Here is a 17863-nt window from a genome sequence, read left to right on the forward strand (position 1 = left end):
ACAAAAACATTAGTGTCCATTGTGCGTGGGAAGAAAACTTCTCTTTACAGCGAAAAAAAACCCTAAACTTCCAAGCAAGCACCAAGTGCGCTGAGAAACTCGCGGATTCTTCAACTGACTGCCTGCACCAGGGCAAACCTCCGCCTACGCTACTCCTGCTTTACAGGTGAAAATAGAGCAACAGGACCACTAGTCTTTGATGTTATTTATTTTCTGCTGTGTTTTACTTGCATCTATTTGAAAGACTGAGTGTAAACACAAAAAAAAATATTTTATGTGCTGGAATGTGCAGAAAATAGGTTTAAATATTAAACAAATTTCTCCCAGTCAGAGAATGTTGCATATAATTAAATTTTTGCTTCATGCATAAAGTTAAAAGATTAAAACTAATAAAACAAGTTTTAAAAAGGGACTTTCCATTTGATTACATTTTGTATGATGGATTATGTAGAAAAAGTAGAATTGGGCTGAAAGATCTATCGCTTTATCACCTATTCAGGTTGTAAATTGTGTTTTTAAAAAGTAACTAAGTAACTAAGTAATTAATTACTTTTGAAAATAAGTAATCAGTAAAGTAACGGGATTACTTTTTGGGGGAAGTAATCGGTAATTAGTTACTGATTACTTTTTTCAAGTAACTTGACCAACACTGGTTCTCAGTCATCCAGGTCATCGTAGTCTAAGGAGCTTGGAAAGAAAAGCGTCTGGACTTCTTGAGTATAGTAGTGTAGTGTGGGCAAAAGCATTACATTTTCTTTGTGTAATGGCTGTTATCAGCTGAAATGTGCTGTTGCTGCTCATTTTGATTTGAACTGGATTCCTTGTCTTTGGTCCGTACCGATTTGTGCCCAGTGTAATGAAAACTCTTGCCCCTTTTTGCCTCGTTTGTTGAATCATCTGTCAGGAATCTCAGGGTAACTCCCGTCTCTATATTCACTTTGGATTCTCAGGTCAAAACTCTGGTTCGCTCTTGTTTTCATCACATAAGAAATATTGTTAAGTATCGTTGTGTCATGCTATGAAATGGAAATCATTCTTCAAGCTTTTATTTCATCATGTTTGGATTATTGCAATTCGTTGTTCACTTGTGTAAACAAAAACTCCCTAAAATGTTTATAAGTTCTTAGGGTCTCCCATGGCAAACTGGTCCTCAGTAAGGGACCAGATGAGTGATTGAGCAGACCCCTATGAGTACAACATCAAAGGAATGGGTTACCCTGCCCAGAATAGGGTTACTGGGGCCCAGCCAGGATTAGCCTTAAGAAGGGACAAAGGACCACTGTACTGTAGACGCACTACATGCCGGAGGTTCTGTAGGGGTCAGTGTTTGCTGGGTGTCAGCGAATGACCGGGTGGATCGATCCCCTGCTACCGTGGCTGGCAATAGGGGCATGTGTTGTCACCTCTCTGGTGGGGAAGGACCCAGAGCTAGAGAGTGAAGTTGAGAGGTACCATATTGATATAGTTCGGCTCATTTCAATGCATGGCTTGGACTCTGGAACCAGTCTCCTGGAGAGGGGCTGGACTGTTCCACTGGCTTGGTGCCTGCAAATTGAGGCTTTTTCCAGTGGACGAGGGTTTGTTTCCTGCATCCGTTGCCTTTGGTTATGCATCAATGACGTTTCTGAGTACTCCGACTTCTAGCAGTCCCTCGGTGTGGTGCTTGAGGGTGCTCCACCTGGGGAATCTATCATTGTACTGGGAGACTTTGGTGCTCATGTGGGCAATGAGAATGAGAACTGGAGGGGCGTGACCTGAACCTGAATGGTGTTCTGTTACTGGACTTCTGTGCACAGTTTGTCCATAACCAACTCCATGCTCGAACATAAGGGTGTCCATAAGCGCACGCGGCACCATGATACCCTAGATTCTAGATGATAGATTCTGTAATCGCATTATCAGGTACAATGTATGTTCTGGTCACTTGGGTGAAGAGAGAGGCTGAGCTGTCAACTAATAATGGTGAGCTGGATCAGGTGTTGGGGGCAGGACACTTGACAGGCCTGGTGCTGCACCCAAACGTATAGAGAGGGTGTGTTGGGAACACATAACACAGGCCCCCTTCCCTGAAATCTTCAACTCTCACCTTTGGCAGAACTACAACATCATTCCAAGGTAGACTGGGGACATTGAGTATGAATGGACCACGTTCAGCACCTCCATTGTTGAACCTACTGCCCTAGCTGTAGCTAGATGGTGTTTGGTGCCTGTCAATTCAATTCAGTTGTATTTATACAGCGCCAAATCACAACAACAGTTGCCTCAAGGCACTTTATATTGATTCTGTATCCCAATTTACTTTTCAGTTCTCTAGGAACCACAAGTAAGGCCAAAGCCTAACAGTGAAGTGCTCTAATGGGGTGATGTTGTACTATAAGGTCATTAAGATTAGTTATTCAAGACCTTGTATGTGAGGAGCAGGATTTTGAATTCAATTCTGGATTTAACAGTGAGCCAGTGAAGGATAGCCAGCATAGGAGATGTTGGCGCCCCAGGGTAGCTGTGGCTACCCTGGGGCGCCTCTGTTAGTGCGCCCCAGGGTGGCTGTGGCTACAATGTAGCTTGCCATCACCAGTGTGTGAATGTCTGTGTGAATGGGTGGATGACTGGATGTGTAAAGTGCTTTGGGGTCCTTAGGGACTAGTAAAAGCGCTATAGAAATACAGGCCATTTACCATTTACCATATGCTCTCTCTTTCTAGTCCCTGTCTGTACTCTTGCTGTAGCATTTTGGATGAACTGAAGGCTTTTCAAGGAGTATAGAGGAAATCCTGATGTCATCTGCATACCAGTGAAAATGTACACTATGTCTCCTAATAATGCTGCCTACAGGAAGCACATACAGTGGCTTGCAAAAATATTCGGCCCCTTGAACTTTTCCACATTTTGTCACATTACAGCCACAAACATGAATCAATTTTATTGGAATTCCACGTGAAAGACCAATACAAAGTGGTGTACACTTGAGAAGTGGATGATGGATGTGTAAGCTTAATGTTGCCATGAGCAGTTCTTCCCTTTAAATATATCTTCCTTTCCTGTCCTGTTTTTCTTAAATCTTTCTCGAGCTTTGAGTGAAGTTTGCTCTCATACTATCTCTCTCCCTGGAAAATACAGCAGCTGGACCTTTAGCTAGCAACACACTGTGTGACAAACTGCACACAAACAGTTTGCGTGTTTGCTGATGTCTGTTGACCTGATATAAACGTTGCATTTGAAATGACCTGCCACTTAAAAAAATGTTACTCCCTGTATGATTGCTCCTCTTCAGAAGCGCTAGCTAGATGCTCTAGTATCAGGACACCTGCACTCGTTCTATCAAACTGTCAAGCATTAACTAACAAGCTGTAGTTTTCTAAATGTACAACTATTAGTGTTAAAAATCATTTATATTATACAGATTTTTGTTTTTCATGTGTGCTTTGTTATCATATTAATGTAAAAGATGTCAATGATTAGAAATGTGAGTAAGAAGCTCAGGTGAATTAAGAAACACTTTCTGTCTGCATCTTATACCCAGAAAAAATAATCCACTTCCACTGAACAGAGAGAATAGTTCCTGCTTATAGTAACTGGTGTGTTTAGTTCATTGGACTGTACCGGCCTTAGATGGTGACGAAAAATGTCATGACAAGGTTGGAATTTTTGGTATTGTTCATGTTTCATTTATGATTTTAAGGAAATATCTAAGATAGTCTGTTGCACATTGTTCTACGTAATGCAAGTCTAGAACAAAGACTATTTAATACTTAAATTACCTGTTTTCTAATTACAGCGCCACAGATTAACATTTCTGATTAATCAAGAAGAAACACATTGTTATCCTCTCTGGTTTCCAAATACTCTAATATGAATCTGATTATTCTTTCTGCACATAAACAAAATAAAATCACAGGAAACTGTGGAAAAGAAAAAAATAACCAGCATCAGTGTCCGAAGATACCCTCATGATTTGTCTCAGCTCAGACTGGTCATATGAACTTCAGATAAATGTTCAATATTTTGTCCCCATCTGGTTCCCTTTCCTGTGTGTGTGGGAGGTGTTTCCTGAGAATCACCCACAGTGATGCTCTATATAAGAAGCAACGAGAACAGAAATTAAGCAAAATGAGCCCATTTTTGTTTTAAAACTTCAAAACAGCAGACGTAGATCTTCTGCTGGTCACAAGTTATGTTGGGGAATATCTGCTCTATTTTATTTGTCCTCCATCAGTATTTAATGCAGGACACAGCCCCTCCAGCTGTTAACACATCAAGCATTAACTAACATCACCATGTAGTTTGTGAATTTGTTTGACAGCTTATTGCGTGCCATGATGTGCACTTTGCTGAAGATAGCCAGTTGTGGATTATTATTAGTTATCGGATTAATATAAAAAACTGTCAGTATGAAGGTCAGGTCAATAATGGTCGCTTTTAGTCGGCAACATATACCCAGAAAAACATCCCATTTCAACCGAATAGACATATAAGTTTGTGCTTCATATAGTAACTGGTATGATCAGTTCATTGGAATAGACTGTGACAATGACTGCAACAGGAAATTCTTTACAAAGAAAACATTTCATTTGAAGGTTTGAAACAGTGGTATGTGTGATATGTGATGTTGCAAAATTTGGATCCAATCCCAAGTAAATACACAGCCATTGTTGCTGATAGCAAGTATTGATAAAGATGCTTTTAACTCACAAAGGCAGCTTATGTATGATTAGCAGGGAATGTCTGAATATAGTCTACAGGTATGATAACACTTAATTAAAATTAACTAATGCTTAAGATCCAAAACAACTGAATCATTATCTTCAGCTGGATATTTCTTGCCTCTGTGGAAGAACTCTGTGGGGTCTGGGTCTATCTGAAGGATTTTTTTCCTCCTCTGTCAGTATCTTTTACCAGAAAAAGTCTCTTTTTCACAGGTTTTCAAGTTTTTATACAAGTTGCTTGTGTTGCCAAAGTATTGAATTTCATTCTTACACGCCTACATCTTTACAAGGTTATTATTTGCAGCCATGAAATACCTCCCCTCCGGCTTTTTCTCACCCACTACATGTAGCATACATATCTGTTTAGCACAGCTGAGTCATGTGACAACAACAAAAACCACAGCAGAGCAGGGAGGAGGAAGAGGAGCAAAAAGTGCACTGATCTGTTTACTGTTTGCGGAAACAGTCCATTACTGGCACTGCAAACTTTGACAATTACATTCAAGAGAAATTTGATCGCAGTGCAACACTTCTGTCCCTTTGCTGACCCACTTATCGTAAATGTGAGCAAGTTTTAAGGAACAAGGAACAAGGCTTGCTTGGTAGGGCTTTGATACGCACAACCATAGTTATGTTTCTAATGTGACCATATTAGTGATGTTCACTGTTACTGTTACCATTCAGCCGAATCCACACAAGCAAAGCATTTAACAGAATGAAGCCTACAGTTTTGCTTTTTGTATTTTAGGCTTTTACCATGTGTAATATAGGTTTCCACTTTTGTAACAGTACATATATGTGGTACTGTGCAAAACTTTTGAATCATCCCTCATTTATTTATATTTTGCTTCTAAGGAGCCAGAGTTTCTTGTCATTTTTCTCCTGTATCTCTCCTGAAGGGCTTTCAAAGATTTTCTTTGGACTTTGGCTGTTTTTCCACAAGTTTTCCTTCCAGTTATTGAATCTGATCCTTTTCTGGGAATTTTTTTTTTGTTTGCTTGTTGTACCAATTAGAACTGACCTATAAATGACTTAAGCATGAATTAGCCAATGTTGTGTCACCACATAACAGATAACTTAGCAAAGAATCAATTTATATTTAGCAGCCTGTTGCAAAAATGACTAATTTGTTCCAATTGTTTAGCCAAAAGGATGAAACATGGCAAAAACAACAGTTTGACAGACATAAAATGTTTTTTATTAATTCAGTGTCTACATCAATCTGTAAAACATCTGGAGACTGTCATGATTTGGGACTGCATTTCAGGAGGTGATGTTGTGTATCTTGTCAAAATTGATGGAATTATGAACACAGAAAAGATTTTGATGTGAAAATACTTAAATGGAGTCAAGGACATAAAAGTTGGGGGTGGGGGCAAGGCTCTACAGGATGGCAGTTGTCCCCCTTTGCCCACCTGTAGATCCGCCCCTGGCTTTGACTTCTTGTCACTTTATGTCCATTGCTGGGGTGTTCTTCTCTTCTTTTAGCTGCAGACAAATGATGAGCTATAAATTTCCCATTATTTCAAACAAAGCTGCTGTGAAGAAATGCACCTCAGTGATGGTTCAGAAATGAAAAGCATAATCTGAATGCTTGATCCCCACTGTGGGGTCATGTTTTATGGCATTCACAGGATCTCAGCTCATTTGAACACCCATGGGAAGTTTTGAGCCCTGTGGGCCAACTTTCTGCTTTTTTTTTGAGAGTTTGTTGTGGATTATTATTATTAGCTGTTATATTAATTAATAGAAAATATATCACATGTTCAGAGCTGTCAGTAAGAAGCTTAGGTCAGTCCGCACCGGATACACAGAAAAACAGTCCACTTCTAGCGAACAGACAGTTATTTTCTGGCTTGTATAGAAACTGGTATGTCTTGTTAACGGGAATCCCCGAGCCTAGATGGTGATGACAAATGTTGACCAGGAAGAACTTTTACACAGAAACATGTGTTCTTAAGTCATTTGTACAGATGTTTTTCAGCCCTGGAAAATAAATACTTCCTTGTTCCCCAGAACTTGCTGACATTTCTTTGTTTTCACGCAGGTGTACTTGTGAGGATTGAAATGACATTTCTCTGACTCCACAGACATAGTGATGTCAGTACATGGCATGAATTGTATAACCACTACTTGACCAAATACCCTTGACTGGACTGTAAATCTGGAAATAATATTACATTTGCCTCTGTTACTTTCAGAAATAGCTTGTTTGATAGATTGCTGCGTGCCACGATGTTTTCTTTGTTGAAGAGAGTTAGTTGTTTATTATTCTTAGTTGTCATATTAATATAAAGGATGTCAAATAATTCATACTCAATACAACTCCGCCTTCAGTCTTCCCCAGAAAAAAAACTGCACATTTTCCGCAAGTCGACAGGTTATTTTCTCTCAGTCTACTTTAACCAATCACATTCAAGAGAAAATGCATTACCATACTGGAGCCCCGCCCCCATTCCAAATAAAGGATCTAAGGTGAGCAAGTTGTTGGTTATTTGAAGAGTGAAAGACGAACTCTACACAGGAAAATAGCAGAAGCTACTTGGAGTCAGCCTGAAAGACAAAGGTGAGCATCAAATTAATGAGTTTGTTCAATTTTAAAATCTATTTTAAATTAAAATGTAAAGATGTTACCGTTTTTATTAATTTATGTTTCATTTTCTTTCATAAATTTATTCTAAAGTCTTGTTTCTGGACTTTCACCATCAGCCCACAGCTCTACGTTTCACTGGCACTTTGCACAGCATACGAGAGAGAATCCAACAATGTGCAACCTGGAGAATACTTTGGATAAGCCGGTACAGATTAATGAGAAAGATGCTGTGGAAGCTACAATACAAGATTGGGCTCAAGTGCTGAGTCACAAAGATCCAAATGATGAATTCAAAGATTCAGACTTTGAAGATCAAGTTGATGAAGAGCCTTTTGAAGTCACAAAGACAGATGAAGAGTCCAACAGTGGTTTAAGCTGGAGTGATGAAGCGTTCATTGAGGATTGTTGTCCACTTTGTTCACATGTTTGCACTGAGCCTGCGGTGCTGCAGTGTGGCCACAGCTTCTGTAACGGCTGTGTGCAAGAATGTGAGAAGTGGAAAAAGTCTTTTAAATGTTCACTCTGTAACAAAGTCAACAACAACCCAGAGCCTCCAGTTAATGTTTCCATGATGAGTTTGAGTGAAAGCGACAGAGTTGATCCATCAGGAGGACAAAGAAATGTGCAGGTGAGTGTGCTTCATTCTTTATACGCTTCATACACCCATATATCAACCATGTAGCTTCATCTTAATAGGTTCATTAGGCACTTTGACTCAATTATGGATGATGTGCGATAATTAATCACCATCATCTTTATTCAGCTACTTTTACAACCGCACAGAGTGCTCAGAAAATTAGCAGTTAGTCTTAAGTTAGCACAGCATATTTAAGTGCCGGAATGATCAGGACACATCAGTCCTAAGAGAGGAGATGAAGGACAAACAGTCCAGCAGGTTTCATTACAGGAAATAACCCAACTTTCCAAAACTCACCTCAACAAACTGACCTAACCCAAAAACCTCACTAGTCAGGCTGATGTAACTAAACCTCCAGTGAAGGAAATGATTCTTTGGAGCTCATTTTCAGCTCTAAAGTTTTACTCTGGGATTCCAGAGAACAGCTTTTTTATTATTCACTGGCTTTCCTTGTGCTTCTGAGCGTTTGCTTTCTTGAAGTTATCCATTATCCATTAGGGACATAATGGATGATTATAGTAACCACAAACTAAGAATAAAAAGTGAGAACCCCAGAACGCAAGGATAAATGTGTAACACCTCCAGTCCAGGATTAGAGAAGATGATTAGCAACATAAAACACAATAATCTTTAATCCAGAGAAGATTTCCTGTTTCTTACTCACCATCAGTGTTTTTCTGTTCTGCTCTTTTAATCTGTAGCCCCTGAAGTTGTCGACTCCTTCATCTCCAGAGCTTCCACTGTCTGAAGATCTGACTGAGGAGACTTCAGTGTTTGGCAAACATAAAGAAAATGTTCCCCATGTGCTCATCATTAAATTTGTTGAAACGTTAGTTGTAACGACTGTTGTTACGTTTGGTGAAGCTGATGAAGACTGAAACCTTTTTAAGTTCATTTAACTTCAACATAATAACCTTGATGAGATATGAGGGTTAAATGAGCCAGTGCTCCTTCACGACCCTCTCAAACATTCCTCCTCCTTATTTTTATGTATTTGTAACTCCTCCTATGGTTATGGTTTCACTGTTCACTTAAAGATGACTTGTATTAATTGCATATTATGTTTTTTTTTTTTATCCCTCTTTCTTTTAGATGAAAAGTAGCACAGTTTATGTTAAATATTCTCTCGTGTTTTTCCTGTTAGTCTTATTTATTTGTAGATCTTACATCATTTAAAGTTCTTTTGGCAGTATCGTGTGTTTTGTATGCCGTAAAAGTGACAAAGCACAACTTGGACTTTGCTTCCATCTTGTGTTCAACAAGCACAGCTACAGTGTGCAGGTCTGTGAAACCAAACTGTGAACTAATATGTTTTTAACTTCTTTTCAGTGACTGATGCCTCGCTAATGCTTTCATATGTAATATTCTATTTTGGTAGAATCAATTTCTGTCTTCTATCGGGAAGGATGATTTGATTATCTTTTATGTTTTTGTCTGAAGTTGCATTAAATAAAATGTAAAAGCAAAAATTAAGACTGGATATTTTTTAAGAAAGCAGAACCATTCTGATCTAAACCCAGACATTCACTCAGAAGCTTTACTCTTATTTCACTTTTTTGAGATAAATGATGCTGATGATGACTAATAATATTATGGTGATCCTGTAGACTAGGAAAATGATGTTAGTCAGGTCTAATACAAATCCATGAATCACAGGTTTCAGTAAAAGTGATATAATTTGATGCTAGTGTGATAACAGAATATCACACTAACTGTTCATGCTGTTGGTAAACTGATGTATGTAATCACACTAAAAAATGTTTTCTAATCTAAATAAAGATAAATATTGAGGACAAAGTGTGTTTGCATACAGAAAAAAGTATTTACATCAATGTATGATTAAAAAACAATGTCAGCTATCTCATGTCTAAGAAATGAGGCTACTACTACACACATCTTCCAGACACTATTCACCTGCATAAAGTGTATAAGTTTCATTATGGTTGCATATTTATATGTATTATGATGATTTTGTAGGCTGGGGTAATTCACATGGCAAAAATGAGTGTATTCCCTATTCTCTAAATGAGGTGTTGTTATTGCAAAATGAGAGCAATGCAATACCTTTATAAGGTACTGTAGGCGTACAAACCCCACAAATGGGTAATGGGTTTGTAGGTAGTTGCTAGACAACGTGATGACATCATATCTACTCTAGATAAGAACCTCCAGTGGAGTAAGATGTGTCGCGTAAGAGACTATCCCTGTTTATGGCTGAGGTGTTACATTTTGGTGTTTTGTTTTTATATTTCTGTTTTTAGTCAACTTTGGTTTTTTAGTTTCCAGAGTGGGTTTGCTGTCTTCACCGTTTTAGTGCTTAGAAATGGTTGGTTTCACTTTAATCTCCTAGGACCTGGCATCCACATATGCGGACATCACATTTTGGGTTGTCTAGACCAAAATACCAAATTCGCTACAAGGGCCTGATTTCCACTTACGAGGACATTAAACTGCCACTCTTCTATCAAAATTGAAAACGAATGTCATCATATGTGGATCTAATTTTTCTCAGAAACAAAAATCAGGTATAAAAAAACAAAATCAGGTAATTTTTTGTTTTTACATTCATTGGGTCCCAATCAACCCAAATATCAAAGAGAAATAAAAAATGCATGCCATGAAAGCGTTCGGGTCTTAGGTGGTTAATTTTTATTACTGGCTAGTGATTTTTTTTTAAATCAATTATAAGACAATTATAAAACAATAAATGGCCTGTATTTGTAGAATAAAACAAGCTTGACTCATAGCATTCCCAGTTTCAATAAAGATAAACCAAAGGCTCCTCATCCTGGTCGTGGTAGAATTTGGTCAAACTGACAAAAAAATGTAAGTAAAACTTTTCCAATATATTAGGATATAGAAGATGATTTTGTTTGACTTCGTTGTATTTATAAAGTACATTTTTTATTTGTTTCGTTTCAGAATGAATACCCTACCCTACACTTTTTTGTTTAACAGCTCAAAAAGTTCCATTGTGTTGTTGAAATATTCTGTCATATTCATTTGATTTATTTTCTCTCTGATTTGGGACTTTCCGGGCCATCCATCCATTCGCTTCCGCTTATCCTTTTCAGGGTCGCGGGGGGCGCTGGAGCCTATCCCAGCCGTCATAGGGTGAGAGGCGGGGTACACCCTGGACAGGTCGCCAGTCTGTCGCAGGGCCAACACACAGGGACAGACAACCATTCGCACTCACACATTCACACCTAGTGGCAATTTGGATTATCCAATTAACATATCCCCACAAGCTGCATGTCTTTGGACGGTGGGAGGAAGCCGGAGTACCCGGAGGGAACCCACGCAAACACGGGGAGAACATGCAAACTCCACACAGAAAGACCCCGGCCTGATGGTAGAATTGAACTCAGGACCTTCTTGCTGTGCGGCAACAGTGCTAACCACCATGCCACCTTGCTTCCGGGCCTTTCATGGAAATTGTGTTTGGGTATACTGATTTTGCATAATTTACATGTCTTCTGTCACTGCATTTAGCTGCCTGTGTGTGAATCTGTGTCTGATGTATTGGTTGTTACATTTACCCTAAAAAACTGCTGTTTTTTTTTTTTTTGTTGGATACCAAGTTAGTTTGTCCAAAATCAATCAAGCAATCAATAAAACAAAGCAAAATATCTTGCAGCTGTTTGACATTTACATTTTTTAGTAAACGAAACTTTTGTGGTTTGTTTAAGAAGGCAGACTGTCTGTGCATGCAAGAAACCATACTTCCTGTTTTTCTCAGGAAGTAACCTTCTCCTTTAATACCATCTGCCAGTGTGTTATTTAAGTGGCAGTTTCACTTTAGTAAGCAGCCATGCATTCGTCTTCTGGTCTGTTAGATTTAATGGTGTCTTAGCAGATTTGTAACAGTAAAAAATAGGGTTTGTTTAATGTATTTATTGACCATCTAGTTGACTGTTTGGAAGCAAATATCTTCAGTGAACAGTCAGAGATGTTAAAGACTGAGGACAAGGAGTATTCCCTGACAGAAACTACATGAGGATTAAAGTACTGTAAAAAGAAAATGGACCAATCAATCGTTAGTAATAAAACAGATGATTTCTCTGAAGGTAAGTCTAATTTTTTTTAATGTAAGGCAACAAAAAGATAATCTGAAAAGCACCAGCAACCATTTTTCTTCAGTGATCTCTTATTCTTGCTTTCTCTCCGAGTCAGTTCCCTTTATTCAGGCTGCGGTTCATCACTTCCAGCCAAACTACACTGCACAGAGTGGTGGCAACGTGGTCGCTCCTTCCATAATTGGTTCAAATGTTGGCAACATAAACATCAATATCTTCTCAGCAACGCAAGGTAGATACATGTAGATACACGCAGTTAAGTGAATGCGCCGTTTGGTCTCTTCTGATCTTTGTGTCGTTTTGCAGAGTGTAAAGAGGACCTCAACAATGACCATACAGACAGCTGTGGTGCTCTGCCGCCTGAAAGTGAGTGCTTCTCAATTATTTAATTTAAAAATGTTACATTAAAAAAGTAAACCATTTAAATAAATGTTTTCTCTTTCAGTTGACAAGGTTGCAGAAAGTCAACAAAACCTGAAAGCCACTCTGAGGAGGAAGTTCAGCCACATTCTCGAGGGGCAGGCGACAGAAACAAACAAAATCTCTCTCAATAACATTTACACAGAGCTCTACGTCACCGAGGGAGGAAGCGGCGAAGTCAACAAGGAGCATGAGGTGAGACACATCGAGACGACACCCAGGATCCATGTGGGCCAGGAAAAATCAATCCACTGCGATCACCTGTTCGCTCCTCTGCCTGAACGTGGCTGTGACATAAGGACTGTCGTCACACGGGGAGTTGCTGGCATTGGAAAAACTGTTTTGACCAATAAATTCACTCTGGACTGGGCGGAGGAGAGAGCAAATGAAAACCTAGAATTTGTATTTCCACTTTCGTTCCGAGAGCTGAACTTGATGAAGAAGAAAAACTTCAGTCTAGTGGAGCTTCTTGTTGTGCTTTTCCCTGAAATTAAAGACATAGAAATTTTCACTAATGTGAAAAAAAACATGCTCTTCATCCTCGATGGCCTGGATGAGAGTCGCCTCTCTTTGGACTTCAACAGATGTGAAATACTGTCAGATGTGACTCACACTACCACAATTGCCGTATTAATGACCAACCTCATTAGGGGCAGATTGCTCCCTATGGCTCTCGTGTGGATCACATCACGCCCCGTAGCTTCCAGTCAGATCCCAGCGAACTGCGTTGATCTAGTGACTGAAGTTCGAGGTTTCAACAACCTGCAAAAAGATGAATACTTCAGGAGGAAAATTAGTGATGTGAACTTAGCAAACCGGGTGATAGCACATGTGAAAACCTGCAGGAGCCTTCACATCATGTGCCACATACCAATTTTCTGCTGGATGGCAGCGACTGTTTTCGAGAAAAATATGGCTACAAAAGAGAGCAAAGACACACCAAAGACTCTCACTCAAATGTACATACACTTCTTATCCTTGTGTGAGGAGGCAATGAAGAAAAGGCTGACAGGAAGAAGGGAGTCAAATGCTGACTGTGTGAGAGCTAATCTCCTGGCTTTAGGAAAGCTGGCTTTCCAAGAACTCGAGAAAGGCCACCTGATCTTCAATGAAAGCGACCTAAAGCTGAATGGTATCGATACTGAGCAGGCATCCATGTTCTCAGGAGTCTACACACAGATCTTCCATGAGGAGATGACAGTGTGCAAGGAGAAGATGTTTTGCTTCGTGCATCTGAGTGTTCAGGAATTCTTTGCAGCGTTGTACGTCTTCCTCACGTTCCACAACGACAACGTTAACATCCTGGTGAAGTTGTCCGCGTCACGACGCTTTCTATCCAGACCATCTGAGCTCACCCTCTACAAAGAAGCAGTGGAAAAGGCTTTGCGGAGTGAGAAAGGAGATTTTGACATGTTTCTACGCTTCCTTTTGGGGCTGTCCCTGGAGTCCAATCAGACGCTGCTGAAACATCTAATGGTCAACAACCGAACACAACAAAAGACAAGAACTGAAATCGTTAAACACATAAAGGAGAAGATCAGGTCCAGTCCATCACCAGACAGGTGCCTCAATCTCTTCCACTGTCTGAACGAGCTGAATGACCACTCCCTCGTGAAGGAAATTCAGAGCTACCTCAGCTCAGGTAGCCTTAACAGAGCCAATCTTTCACCTGCCCAGTGGGCCACACTAGTTTTTGTATTACTGACATCAGAAGAAGAGCACAGTACGTTTGAACTGGGCAACTACACCAGGTCAGAGGAGGGTCTTCTCAGGCTGCTACCTGTCGTGAAAACAGCCCAAGTAGCAAAGTAAGTAGTTTACAGTTATTAATTTCTACAGGAGAAAAAAACAAAACTCCAAAAGACTGAGAAGAGTAACTCCTCAATTGATATTGGAACCCAGTGCTTTTAAGTAACATCTCCTAATCTCTTCCTACCTGAAATGACCAGGGCAAAATCAGGGCATCTGTGCATAGCTAATATCAGCCTGTCACAAGCATAGAAAAAAGCACATTTAAAGTCGAGCTTTTAGAGGAAGCTGCAGCCTGACCTATTGGCTCGAATCTCTGTTACATATGCCCAACACATTATTTAAAGCTTTGGCTGTGTTTGATGTGAAAACACCACAAGGTTTTCGCTGTAAAGCTCGAGAGGGAAAATCCCAACTAGATCAGCAATTTCTGAAATACTTAGATCCGTCTGGCACAACAACCATTTCACATTCAGAGTCACTTAAAACATTTTTTATTCCCTGTTCTGATGCTCGGTTTCAAATTCAGCAGAATGTCCCGACCATGCCTAAATGCATTGATTTGCTGATTAGATGTTTGTATTAACACTTGATCAGATGACAAAAGTACCTAACAAAGAGTTAGTGAGTATATATTAAATATACATGATGTTAGGCAGTTAGCTAACATTTTGACAGATGTTTTTGCATAAAATTTCAAACAGTGCTGGATAACAGACGTATTTCTAATCTGCATATATAAGGGGATTTTGCTTCCTGGGATTACTTACCATTTTCTTGCTGTTTTCCCTGTTGCAGTCTGAATGCATGCAACCTTACGTTGACCTGCTGTGAGAACCTGGCGAATGCCATCAGTTCATCCCAACTTAGAGAACTGGACTTGAGTAACAACAATCTGACAGATGTAGGACTAATGAAGCTCTCCAGTGGGTTGAGGAACAGCAAAGTGGAGGCGCTCAGGTTAATATTCAACATGTTTCTTTTATTTTTATTTCTCAGCCAAAATGTAAGCACATGATTACAGCATTTTCCTTTGTGCAGACTGAGGAGCTGTAGCCTAACAGAACGCAGCTCCAATGACCTGGCATCATTTGTCAGCTCTGCCTCTTGCCTGCTAAAACTACTGGACCTGAGTGATAATGAGTTTCACGATTTAGGAGTTAGAAGGTTTTCTGATGGACTGAGGAGCTCTGACTGTAAACTGGAAACCCTCAAGTGAGTGTCCTGAGTGTGAGGCTATGTACTGGTACAAAGACAGATTCAAACTGAAGTTGTTCTTGTCACTGTCATGGAGACAGCTGGATGAAATAACTTTCTGTATTTCTTGAAGTTTGTCCCTGTGCAGTGTGGGAGAAGAGGGCTGCATTTTCTTGGCATCTGCTTTAAACTCATGCCACCTGAGAGAGCTGGACATGAGCTACAACCACCCAGGGAACTCAGGGTTGAATCTTCTAACAGCTCTGAAAGAGGACCCACAATGCAGCCTGGTGAAACTCAGGTAGTGATGGTATCCACAACATCTGAAAAGTAACAGGTTATTTCAGTGCAGAAATAGTGAAGAACTGGGTGATGTAACCATCAACCATTAGATAGTTTCTCCACCAGATAATGTCAGTATCACCAGTGTACACAACTAACATTAATTGTGATGCAAGTGTCTGAACATATTTGTCCCTCTGTTATGATTTTAGCATGGACCAGTGTGGTGAGTTCCGGATTCAGCCAGGTCCAAAGAAATGTGAGTAACCACAACCTCCCTCCTTTCTCCTATACTCAGAAAACTGTGTGATGTAAAATATGAACTGAAATTTTAAATCTGATTCATCAGATATCATCAAACTCACCCTGGACCCAAACACAGCACATAAAGATCTTTCTCTATCCGAGGAAAACAGGAAAGCAACACGCTGGACCAAGCAGCCATATCCAGACCATCCAGAAAGGTTTGATTTCTGGCCTCAAGTGTTGTGTAGAAAAGGGCTCACAGGACGCTACTACTGGGAGGCGGAGTGGACTGGGAGAGTCTTCATAGGAGTAGCCTACAAACGAATATCCAGGAAGGGAGAGACTGATGACTGCTGGTTAGGTCGAAATAACTCCTCCTGGGGCTTGAACTGCAACAAAGATGGATACAAAGCCTTGCACAAAGGCACAGGCATTCCTATAACCACCAAACCCAACTCCAACAAAGTAGGAGTATTCCTGGACTGGTCAGCAGGGATGCTCTCCTTTTACATGCTCTCCTGTGGTTCCCTTAAACTCCTCCACACCTTCCACACTACCTTCGATGAGCCTGTTTACCCCGGGTTTCACCTTGGCTGGGTGGACTCAAAGGTTTATTTGTGCTAAGTATCGCCAATCTGCTTTTCTGATCTGGAGACACCCGAGAATTCTGTTTCATCTAAATGCTGGACTTCTGAGCCTGATGCCCATAATGTGATAAAAGAGCTGCAGCTAATTTCAAATTACACCAGGATTCTTTTTGGTTGCTATTAGCCATATTGGCTCTGTATGGAATGGTAATTCTGGACAGTTCAGAACTTTGGATTCAAGCTGAAACATTGCATTGTATATATTTCCATGAAATGAGTGACAATGATACTAGTGATGTGAGCTTTTCAGATAACACCACACTGTGTGGTCTTAAAGGAACGAAAAAAGGTTGACTGTGATCAGTACCTAGCCTGCTGTGAAGGTGCTTCTGTTATTCACTGTGATGTTTATTTAGATGACATCACGTTTAAAATGTACTTACCAGAAAAACTGAACTTTAATCTCTTTAGAGCAGGGTCTCAAACTTAAATGAGCTGTGGGCCACTGCTGGCACTGTCATCTGATGTGAAGGCCACTTCAGCACAAAAAACACACAAACAAGAAAACACATAAATATTTCCAAAAATGTTTAAAATTTCAAATATTGTATAACAAGATAAAACTGCAAACATGAATGCATTATTTCCTCACTCTTAACTGACTGAACTACCAAATAAACAAATTGGTCCTCTCTTTCTGATACAGTTTCACAAGAAAACCACAAAGTTGATATAGCTGCAAAAACAGCTGCACAGGAAGGCATACCTTTGACCTTCACTATGTTACGTGATTATTTTGAAACCACATTAGATCAGCACCTAAACCCGAGAAAGACTAAAAACAGAGCAATAGAAAATGCAGAGGGAATTCTAAAACGACTAAATAGAAAACCAATCCTAGCTAACACTTTATATAGATACAACACTCCAATATTGCCTCAACAGGAGGGATGGTATTTATAACAGTGTTTACTACATATGGATTTAGTAACTACTCAGAAAATATTGTGCAAGGTGTGAAATACGCATACAAATGGATTCAACACACTCACATGGATTATGTAGAAATATTGCCTAGTAATGATTGACCCTTATTCTAAATGAGTGGAGGCTTTTCCCTGTGGTAAACTGGACTCATACACACCCCAATAAAAGAAATAATTCCCAGATTTGGAATCCGAGAAACACTATATAGAGATAAGGGTAAGGATTTTATTAATGAAGTAATAAATAGACAAGCTCAAAATTGAAGAATAAGCTTAAAAATCACTGCACATAATTGTGTGGATGCATTAAGCATCCACACTATTGAGTTCCTGTTTCTCTTTATTCTTTATTATTATTATTATTCTTCAAGTTGCTCGTTTTTCGTC

At 39.7% G+C, this 17863-nt stretch overlaps 1 protein-coding gene and 2 long non-coding RNA genes across 4 annotated transcripts; 2 read left to right on the plus strand and 1 right to left on the minus strand.

The window, feature by feature from the left end:
- Nucleotides 1-7182: 7182 nt before the first annotated feature.
- Nucleotides 7183-9730, plus strand: LOC145430379 (uncharacterized). 2 transcript variants are annotated; one of them, XR_013910944.1, is made up of 3 exons: nucleotides 7183-7269; nucleotides 7413-7924; nucleotides 8635-9730. It is a non-coding gene; the product is annotated as an uncharacterized LOC145430379 (long non-coding RNA). The 2 variants fall into 2 exon arrangements; XR_013910943.1 differs by having other exon boundaries at nucleotides 7190-7269; nucleotides 7387-7924.
- Nucleotides 9731-11729: 1999 nt separating this feature from the next.
- On the plus strand, nucleotides 11730-17657 carry LOC113028217 (NACHT, LRR and PYD domains-containing protein 3-like). Its single transcript, XM_026178301.2, has 9 exons — nucleotides 11730-12000; nucleotides 12107-12241; nucleotides 12316-12375; nucleotides 12455-14237; nucleotides 14977-15138; nucleotides 15220-15393; nucleotides 15509-15676; nucleotides 15870-15916; nucleotides 16007-17657. Exons 1-9 carry the CDS (start codon nucleotides 11955-11957, stop codon nucleotides 16525-16527), a joined length of 3096 nt encoding a protein of 1031 aa, XP_026034086.2. The 5' UTR covers nucleotides 11730-11954; the 3' UTR covers nucleotides 16528-17657.
- LOC145430382 (uncharacterized) lies at nucleotides 12001-13209 on the minus strand. The gene is made up of 2 exons (XR_013910946.1): nucleotides 13072-13209; nucleotides 12001-12913 (listed from the first exon to the last, which is right to left on the minus strand). It is a non-coding gene; the product is annotated as an uncharacterized LOC145430382 (long non-coding RNA).
- Nucleotides 17658-17863: the final 206 nt, after the last annotated feature.

This window comes from Astatotilapia calliptera, chromosome 8 (assembly GCF_964374335.1).
Source record: "Astatotilapia calliptera chromosome 8, fAstCal68.1, whole genome shotgun sequence".
NCBI classification, from domain to species: Eukaryota; Metazoa; Chordata; class Actinopteri; order Cichliformes; family Cichlidae; genus Astatotilapia; species Astatotilapia calliptera.

Coding starts and splice junctions, on each gene's coding strand:
- LOC113028217 (XM_026178301.2), top strand. CDS start 11,955: ATGGACCAATCAATCGTTAGTAATAAAACAGATGATTTCTCTGAAG. Junction 12,242..12,315: donor TATCTTCTCAGCAACGCAAG/GTAGATACATGT, acceptor GTCGTTTTGCAG/AGTGTAAAGAGGACCTCAAC. Junction 15,394..15,508: donor TGTAAACTGGAAACCCTCAA/GTGAGTGTCCTG, acceptor TATTTCTTGAAG/TTTGTCCCTGTGCAGTGTGG.